The following is a 10,690-nucleotide window of genomic DNA, read 5'->3' as shown; positions in this document are numbered from 1 at the left end:
GAATAAACATGATTTGAGATAACATTCATGTCTGTGGACAGGAATATTTAAAGATCAATATTTAAGGTTAAGGTTTAACCCTAATATAAGCAAATATTGAGAATATCTACTAATAGCATCAATCAATCTGTGACTGAATTTTATGCACATGATCAGACAACTTATTAAATATTTACTCACAGTAAACAAAAGTATCTGAATAAAAAGAATGACCTCAACCTCTTTTATCACAAAGACCACATGGCACATTGGGTTCTCAGTGAGGTGATTTCTGAGAAACAAGGTCCCTGTGGGCATGCTGATGACTGAGACAGAGAGCAACGGCACACCAGTAGCCAATGTTGATACTTCGACAAAGGCTCAGTCTGTGCTTAAGACTGATCTCCTGCTGTGAGGTAAACAAGGAAAGCTGCTATGGATGTTGGATGGTGCAATCTGTGCACATACAAAACCAAATGGTGAATCACAGCTTGCAGGCTGACATGCCTATATATTAATGTACCATGAAAAAAGAACATAAGGAACATCATCTCATTTTTAGATGTAGAACAATGTGCTCAAACATCTAAATAAGAGTTTACATTGACAATTCCATCCCTTGATTCACTAAAAGTAAATGCTTCTGATCCAGCAGCTCAGGTCATGGAAATTATAAACATATGCACAACGAAGCTAAATAGTGACACTGCATTGTATACCATGATCAATAAATTTATCTTCCTGTACTACCCACCCCCTTATGTTGTGTAACACAGACCTCAAAATTGATTGTGTAGGTTGAGAAATATGATATTCATGTATGTTCTTTCTTTTTCTGCAAACTGCCAACATACATGATCTGATTAATACTTCATTTAAACATTGCAATCTGTTATGTCATAAATTTAACCCTACTCACTGAAAGATGCTTATGCAACAGCTGGTAAGAAATCTAAGCAGCCTTAAGCTATATTTAGTGCAGTGACCAAACAAAATGGTTCAAAAGTTTGGGATGAATAGCCAAAAATCTCGTTTCTGGGCACACTAAGGATGCATTATTATAAGCAGTTGAAATATTAGACATTAATTATTGTGCCATATGCAACCAAACATAGCAGTTGTGTTAAAATAATTCACAAAGTAGTTCTAAGAACTCAGAGGCCTCTTCCTCTGAAAGAGGACGTGGTCAGACTGACAACTGTGACACAGAACTGAAAGTACAAGTAAGAGCAGATTTTAAAGAAATACTATTTACATTGTGGCATTGTTAGGAATATTACAGGAAGAGTTTACTTCAAAATGATTTTTCACTCATAAGTGATTCATGCAGTTACAATAAACAGGTACTGATGCTTTCAAGGACACAAAAACATTGTGAAAGTATTAGTAGTCCATACAACTCATGCACTGTATTTTGCCTTTTGAATCAACCAGTTTTGTTAACTTGATTCATTGAAAACATCTAACCCAAAAGAATTATTTATTCAAAGAGAGCTAATGTCAAGAGTAACATCATAAATAATAATAAAATCAATACGTTTTGGCCTGTTTCTCACACAAAGCACAAGACTCATATGGACCAAATGCTCCAAAGTAAATGATGAAGAATTTTCATTTTAGGGTCAAACTATTCCTTTAATTTGTGAGGATGATTCAACAAACAAACTGCTACAGCTCAGCTAATTGCTGTAATGAGTCACTGTTGCAAGTCTTAATAAATCCAGTTATTTAGAGATATTTTTTGACACAGTTCCATAGAGACAGAACACACCTTTAATATTGGCATTACTGCAAATATTATGCAAACACACCCATATAGTACACTGACATTAAGTCATTACTTATATATATATATATATATATATATATACAGTGTTGGGGGTAAACGCAACATTGTAACGCATTACTTTTAAAAGTAACTTTCCCCAACACTGTGTATATATATATATATATATATATATTGAATAGTAGTAATCAATGATGGAGAAATATGCTCTTTGCAGCCAGATGTCATAGATCTACATACATCTACTAACGGGAAAACGGGACCAATTCAAAACCTACATCTCCTAGTTTGTCATGATAATTCTATATCAGTGTGTCTGATACAAGTGTATTCTAATATTCCCTTGATTACTTCCCACAATAACTACCTACCACGTGCCTCACAAAACAAAGGGTTCCTCCTTTCCAAATATGGCTATGAAGTTATCAAGTACGATACTGATTTGATGACCGAGTAGCTATAATTCAGAATCTTCTTAGAAATCAAGTAACTGTTACATGAAGTAATGTCACGTTCAGTTGCACCAGCATTTGGGTGCATAGAGTTCACACACGTGGCTGTCTACATCGTTTTTTACACTCGGGAACTCTTATGTAATGCTACAATTGATACAGAGATCTGCGGAGACGTATGGGGGTGCCAAAATAATTATAACCTCTAAGAATGCTAAACCGAGCAGACAATGTAATTTATGTAGCAGCTGATCCGTATAAAATCTCTCTGCAACTTTCTGATTTCAATATAACACATGCGTTTACATTTGATAACGACTGAGCATGCGCCCCTCTCGCTCAGAAATGGTACGTGCCGGATTCCGCGTCATCCATTGTTTACAAATCAACCCTTGAGCTGTTTCTGTTGGGTAGCGTGACGGACGCCGGCTTAACGACGGTCCCATCCGTTTGAATAAAAACAACCATCACGACTGGATATTTGTTATCTAAAGCTATATTGAAAATGCCTTGTCGAAAGGAGAACTATATCTTTTTGGAACAGTCGGTAACGGTGGATTCTAAGGAAGTAGACGCTCTCGTGTCGAAAATCGGCGAGGCGCTGCAGCTTCACAACAATAGCTCGAGCCAGAAGGCGATGTCACGTCTACACGGTCTCGCGAGCAGCAGACCGAACGGCAGCAACAACAACAACAGCAGCAGCGCGGCGGGCGGTCAGCGGTGCATCCGTCTCCGCAGCCGGAGTTTACGTACCAGGCGGGCCAGTCCGTACAACCCACCCGGATCCAGCGACCAGGAATGGGACCATTTCAGATCCTCGTGGAACCGAAAGAAAATCGACGAGGACGATCCGCACCAGCTCCTCCAGGAACTCGTATTGTCGGGGAACCTGATCAAGGAAGCGGTCAGACGACTTCAGTTTACCTCGGAACCAGCGGAGCACGACATGTCCAAATCTGTAGACAGACTTCACGAGCCCGCAGATGCATGAACGTCCTCACGTTTTCAGAGCTCATTGTCATACGTTGGTTTTACAAACTTTGATATCACACCCTTATGATTTTTCTATTGTATATTGCTGAGATGGAAACGTTATGTATTTTGGACTCTTTTTCAATGTGGCCCTACCTTGTTCACTCATTTTTAAATCTCAGTGTTTGGATTGAAATGCAAATGTGATGAAAAAATCTAGTGGTTTATAGCAATGCGTTTTATTATAGTATTAACTGGCCTCTGGTTGGTTTGTCCTAGAATGGTGCATCATGTTTTGGTTTGCTGGAGTTTAGCACTCCCAAGAACTGCTCAACTGTTTTGTTTACAATGTAGATGTGCTCTGGCTGCTGGTTTGCTGTCCTCACCTAGATCAGGCGATGGGTCACACTTTTTGTTTACTAATTTTGGACCTATGTTTGGATACCGAGATATCACTATTTTGATTTCAAACTGGCCCTGTGTGCACCTCATGAGGACCTTGTCCTCTGTCCCTTTGATTTCCAAGCGAGGAGCAAGGCCAACACTCCTTCTCAAAAAGAAACTGAGATCAAACTCTGTGTGTGGGTAAATGTGTTAGACATGGGGGATGTGATCACAAAACAATGACACTGTGGTGTTTTTTTATTCAAATATGGAGTTCTTAAGGATTTTTTGGTTTTGTTTTTTCGTTTTCACTCTTGTGTAAACTCTGCATATGCTTCGCAACGAAGTGTTTTTAATAGCTCTGATTGTTCAGAGAGTTTGGTGTCTAATAAACATGGAGTTTTTTTTGCATACGATAGTTTCATATGTCTGTTTCTTTAATCGTTTCTGGTTTGTATGCACATTTTTGTTGTTCATACCAATTACGTGGATCACCATCATTCATATGAGGTATTACTTCAAGTACTTCAAAGACCACATGTCCACAATTTAATGTTAAAACAGGTTTTTTTTCTATTAGTGACTTAATGCTTATGTTACACTTAGATCGAGTTCTATGTTGTTCATATAAGCTTCAGGTTTTGTTTTTTTTTTTTAAGTAATAATAAAAACAAAACCTGTTTTTATGGCGAATTGGCAGTTTTGTGGAAAACCAGAAAAACAAAAAGTTTGATTTATGAAATTAGCATACTCTAGTATAAGATTAATATAGGCTACCTCAGCTTTTCATTCAAATTGTTTTGTTGATAATATACTTTGAAATGGAAAAACTATTGAATTATAAAGAATGCTAAATAGATGCATTTTCAGTAATGTCAGACCAATAGTCTTTTGGACCCCATATATAGATGTGTGTGTGTGTGATTCAAGTACTATATAGTTTATACTGTCCTCAAGTACTATAGTATTTCACTACACTCATTAAGAAAACGTCAACATAGATTGTCCAAGAATATGCCACGTTATTATGATAAGCGAAAATACAAGCTGACTCACCACAGCTATATCTGAAGTGATAAATGTAGCTATGCTCTTTGAACACTTTGTGATTTAAAGTTAATTAATGACTAGTAATGTATAAATGCAGCATTATTATAGAGTCTAGCTAATACAAATGAGGTTAGAAAATTAGAGTCTCACTTCCGTGTAGGCATTTTGTCCACCCTGTTGAAAAAACCAGCATATGTTTTGACGTTGGGATGCTGGTTTAAGCTGGTCCTTTGCTGGTTTAAACTGGTCCTTTGCTGGTTTATGCTGGTCCTTTGCTGGTTTAAGCTGGTCCTTTGCTGGTTTAAGCTGATCCTTTGCTGGTTTAAGCATAAACCAGCAAAGGATCAGCTTAAACCAGCAAAGGACCAGCATAAACCAGCAAAGGACCAGCATAAACCAGCATCCCAGCGTCAAAACATACCTAACCAGCATATGCTATTTTTTTCAACAGGGATCGCCCAGTAGATGGCAGCACAATGCAAGTCACAACTGCGCTGTAGGAGCGCAGAGAGGGATAAAGACTTATTTCACGAATAATATTGCATTCGTGGAGTCGATTTATGTGATTGACATGGCTCACTTGATTCTGATTGGTCAATCACGACACTAAGTGGAACATATTTTTGTATCTAAAATTCTTTAGATAGGCTACTGAATTGTGTATGAATACATTTCCATGCATAGTCTACTACATCCTCCATTGCTGTTGTTCTTAATTTGAACTATGATGTAATTCCACCAACTTCAAAGAGCAATTTTCTTAGCACACAGATCTCCGACATTTTCAGCATTTCAACTCTCATCATAGTCTCATCATGGCGTAACGTGTGGACTGGTGGCACACATCAGAATCTCTTATTTTTCACCTATTATTCGGACGTTTACTTTTTTTTGACACACTAGCCTACTGCATATTATATAGTTGGGAAGTATGCAAAAGCAAGTATATTTCAGTGTTGATAACTGTGCTAGGCATGTGTACTTTTCAACACAAGGTCACTGGCGCCATCTTGCAATTTAAAAAGGTACTGTAGAAAACTAGTTAAAAATGGCCTGTGGGACTTCAGTGTTAAGCTTTATGGTGAATATAAACATTTTGTTAGATCAGGAATCTCCAATTCAAGCACGAAAATGAAAACATTACTCAGAAGAGCAATGAGTTAGATTAGAAAGAATGTACACTAAAAATATGCAGGGCTATTTTTGGCTCCTCAAAGAACCTTTCAGTGAACTGTTATTAAAATAATAACTTTTTCTTATTAGTGTGAAGATTAAGAACATTTTAATAATCTGAATAAATAAATACATTTATAAATAAATAGTTGTTTCCTTGGATGTTAAAGGTTTATCATGGAATCATAGAGGCCAATGAAGAAACTTTATTAAAAAATTTAAAATAAAGAACATGTTATATGCTAAACTGGTCACTGGCGCCATCTTGCAATTTAAAAAGGTACTGTAGAAAACTAGTTAAAAATGGCCTGTGGGACTTCAGTGTTAAGTTTTATGGTGAATATAAACATTTTGTTAGCTCAGGAATCTCCAATTCAAGCACGAAAATGAAAACATTACTCAGAAGAGCAATGAGTTAGATTAGAAAGAATGTACACTAAAAATATGCAGGGCTATTTTTGGCTCCTCAAAGAACCTTTCAGTGAACTGTTATTAAAATAATAACTTTTTCTTATTAGTGTGAAGATTAAGAACATTTTAATAATCTGAATAAATAAATACATTTATAAATAAATAGTTGTTTCTTGGATGTTAAAGGTTTATCATGGAATCATAGAGGCCAATTAAGAACCTTTATTAAAAAATGTAAAATAAAGAACATGTTATATGCTAAACTAGCCCACTAACTTGAACTGCAGATTAATATATTAATTACTATTGTAATTAAGGGTGTGCAATAATGACAAAAATGATATCATTGATGAGTCATTGAGTCATTCAACCGATTCGTTCAAACGGCTTATTGATTCAGTAACGGAGACCGTGAATTTCGAGGGAGAACGGCGTTCCACGTCTTCCAACTGGTTAGATTTATTTATTTATTTTTATTTCTATTTTATTATTTTTTTTAAATGAAAGGTATTTCTATATTTTATTCACTCTCACTGGCGCCATCTTGCAATTTAAAAAGGTACTGTAGAAAACTAGTTAAAAATGGCCTGTGGGACTTCAGTGTTAAGTTTTATGGTGAATATAAACATTTTGTTAGCTCAGGAATCTCCAATTCAAGCACGAAAATGAAAACATTACTCAGAAGAGCAATGAGTTAGATTAGAAAGAATGTACACTAAAAATATGCAGGGCTATTTTTGGCTCCTCAAAGAACCTTTCAGTGAACTGTTATTAAAATAATAACTTTTTCTTATTAGTGTGAAGATTAAGAACATTTTAATAATCTGAATAAATAAATACATTTATAAATAAATAGTTGTTTCTTGGATGTTAAAGGTTTATCATGGAATCATAGAGGCCAATGAAGAAACTTTATTAAAAAATGTAAAATAAAGAACATGTTATATGCTAAACTAGCCCACTAACTTGAACTGCAGATTAATATATTAATTACTATTGTAATTAAGGGTGTGCAATAATGACAAAAATGATATCATTGATGAGTCATTGAGTCATTCAACCGATTCGTTCAAACGGCTTATTGATTCAGTAACGGAGACCGTGAATTTCGAGGGAGAACGGCGTTCCACGTCTTCCAACTGGTTAGATTTATTTTTTTATTTTTATTTTTTTTAAATGAAAGGTATTTCTATATTTTATTCACTCGAGTTCCGCACATAAGTGCAAATATATCATCATACAAAAGCAGCGGGATATGTGTGTCTATGGTTAGCTGCGCAAAGCCGTCTTCTGTGATTGGTCATAATACCCGCAGACCGCAGCCAATGGAAATGCTTCTCTAACAGTGCGCGTTCTGCTCCTCATCATAGCACAAATCGTGAAAGCAGACTGCTTCAGGTAAATTATCTGGGGTGAACCGTGATTTTTGCCGAAATTCTTACTTTAACAGATTCGATAACAGAACATTCGATATAATGAATAAAGCTGTGTTAACGTACAAAACACCGGAGATTTTGTTAAGTGTTGATCATCCTCTCATTAAAACAAAGTGTAGACACGATGTAAATAATATCCATTGTGCAGTGTAGAGCTTCATTGATTATAACAGAAGTTTGTGAGATCGCAACGAACTGAGATGAGTGACAGCTTTTTAATAATAAAGAGAGTTTGCAAATGTGATAGCCTGGTTTTATACAACAGTTCAATAAACAAATAGTTAATATTAAATTACTTACATTTTAGGAACACTGTTTTTGCTCTATTTCATTAATGAAAATAATTCCAAGCTTATCAGCTGCACTTCTCCATTACACAGCGGTGTTTCGTTTATGAGTGAATCTGCGTTGTTGAACAAATCTAGTGAGTCAATGAATCAGTAACCCATTCATAAAGCAGTCAATTGCTTCGTTCCTGAATTAATCATCCGTTTGAACGAACCGATTGAATGAAAGGTTCAGTGACAAAGACAGTGACTTACCGCCACCTACTGGCGGTTTTAGTTTCATTTTGAAAGAATAATTTCATTTATTTAAATAATTTAGTATTTCTATATTCAAAACTTTATATTTAAACATTAAACTCATCCTCGTTAAACAGTCTGTATACCTAAATGCCACTTTTGTGTTCTTCTGTACCACCTCTATAGTGCAAAGATGAATGGTTGATACTGATTTAATTTGATTGGTAACTTATTCTTCCTGGGCTGCGTTTCCCAAAATGGTTTACGGTCAATTTAGTCTTACTATGCTTTTGGGAAATGCAGCCCTTATTGTGTCGTATTCTCATTCAGTTTATTTGTTTCATTCAAGTTTTTAAAAAGGTTGATAATATACATGTATGAATTTGACATAAAATATTACATTTAACAAGGTTAGAAAAAATACATTTTACTTAAGTTGGCCAAATGGAGCATGCAGTGTTTTTAACGGGTTGCTTTGCAGTTGCTAGGGGTTTCTCTATAGTTGCCAGGTTGTTCTGCGTGGTTGCTAGGCTGGTACAAGACAAGTGCACTGCCAAGTTATAAAATGACTTGGATTCCTCCTTCAATGTTCATATTTTTTGTTTTGTCTAGAGACTGATTATCTGTGTTTTTTTTTTTTTTTCAGTTCAGCCAGTAGGCGCCAGCAGATGATTCGTTTTTATGAGTGACTTTTTTTTTTGTATGTGAGTCATTGAATCCTTTATTTAACCGATTCATCGAAAAACACATTCAGCAACAAAACACCACTATGTTTGTTGCTCGGAAACGCGAAACTGTGAATTCTGAGATGGCTTACTTTGGAAATATTGTTGTTCGTGGAACAAAACCAATGTAAATGATAATATCCCTTACCAAAAAGTAGTATACTTCAAGTTTATTTTAGTAAGTATACTTCAGTAAAGTTCAAGTATATTTTTAAGTATACTTTATGTAGTAAGAATACAAATATCAGTGTACTAGTAGTATACTTGTAAGTGTACTATTTCAATACGTTACATAGTTTTGATACCGTTTTATGTCTGATGATCATGTTAAATAGAATACATGTGGAAGCATCTGTTGTTTCGGTTTCTTCTTCACTTGTGTTTTTTTGGAAATTCTGTACAGAAGATGTGTACTAGCGCCCTCTACAGTATAACAATGAAAACACGGATTCTAGGAACACAAGTATAGCTCAAATATATTTAGACTTTTTCTAAGCATGTCAAGTATACCTAAATGTAATTTTAAGTATATTTCTGAGAAGTACATAAAGCCCATTTCTGAGAAGTACATAAAAAGTAGACTAAAAGTATAATTTCCTATTTTTAGCTTAAAAGAAGTATACTAATAGCACACTTGAATAAACTTCTTTTTCGTAAGGGATTGTACCTAAACTGTAAATTAATCACCATTGACTTTTTGCCTACTGAAGCGTTGTGTAAAAGCAATGTCACACTTGCTTTATAGCACCCTTGTTCCTTGAATAAACTTCTTTTTCGTAAGGGATTGTACCTAAACTGTAAGTTAATCACCACTGACTTTTTGCCTACTGAAGCGTTGTGTAAAAGCAATGTCACACTTGCTTTATAGCACCCTTGTTCTTATTATATTGTTTATTAATATCAATAAAGTTTCCATTAACCGACACAAAAATAAGGTCCAGTTCACACAGAACCCGTTTTTGCATTCCACTGCTGCTTTTTGTTTTTCTATGTAAACATGCGTGTGGCGTCTCGCTTTTGCATAATGTCTTTTGTACACATTTATGGTAGGTACAGAGATGGTTTTTACTCTGTATTGAAATGCCCATGCATGTCACATTTTAAAGACACAATGTCAAGTTAAAATAAGGTTTTTGTTTAAGAAACATTCTTTTCCATCTCACTGCCCTGTGTCTCACGATTTTAAACCCAATAACGTGTTCTGTACAAATGACGACTAAGACACAAAAACAGTCTAAATTACATCTGCACCTACCAGACAACAAAATACATTTTGAATGCTAAGTGGAAGACACTGATTTCAAAGAAAGCCACACGCAGACCCAGACACACACAGTCTGTTTTTCTCTAATTAGTGCCCATTGTGTGGCATCATTCTCTCTGATCAGATACCCGCTGGTTCACAGAGCCACTTCAGGGCACACCTGTGAGCAGTTGGAACATGAACAAACAACACCAAAGACTAATGTGTAGCTAAAAGCTGAGATGATTAACCTCATCATCAGGGTCCACCTGGGAAAAGAACAACCATGAGAGTGGCCAGCGACCACAAAAGCAGCTGTGAATGAAGGCAGCTAAAGGGGTGCATTAATATTTGATTGAAATGGTTATCGTCTCTGGGCCCCAATCCAAACACACAGGCGGCACTTCAGCTTTAGATAACACTTTAGAGATTTTTTTTATTTATTTTGCCTGTTCTTTCACAGTGTCCTATTTACCAGGGCCTTCTAATGACAGCACTGTGAGCGGAATAAAAGCAAATGGCACATCTTGAATTAATTTAAAAGTACATGGATGT

General features: G+C 35.7%; 1 protein-coding gene across 1 annotated transcript; it reads left to right on the top strand.

Annotated features, from left to right (window-relative positions):
- The first annotated feature begins 2,581 nt into the window (after positions 1-2,581).
- LOC107668283 (GSK-3-binding protein-like) lies at positions 2,582-3,968 on the top strand. The gene has a single exon (XM_016460103.1). The coding sequence runs from the start codon at positions 2,723-2,725 to the stop codon at positions 3,206-3,208; it is 486 nt and encodes a 161-aa protein (XP_016315589.1). The 5' UTR covers positions 2,582-2,722; the 3' UTR covers positions 3,209-3,968.
- The last annotated feature ends 6,722 nt before the right edge of the window (positions 3,969-10,690 follow it).

Source organism: Sinocyclocheilus anshuiensis, unplaced genomic scaffold (assembly GCF_001515605.1).
Source record: "Sinocyclocheilus anshuiensis isolate Anshui unplaced genomic scaffold, SAMN03320099.WGS_v1.1 scaffold1623, whole genome shotgun sequence".
NCBI classification, from domain to species: domain Eukaryota; kingdom Metazoa; phylum Chordata; class Actinopteri; order Cypriniformes; family Cyprinidae; genus Sinocyclocheilus; species Sinocyclocheilus anshuiensis.
This window is presented reverse-complemented; position numbering and strand designations above follow the sequence as displayed.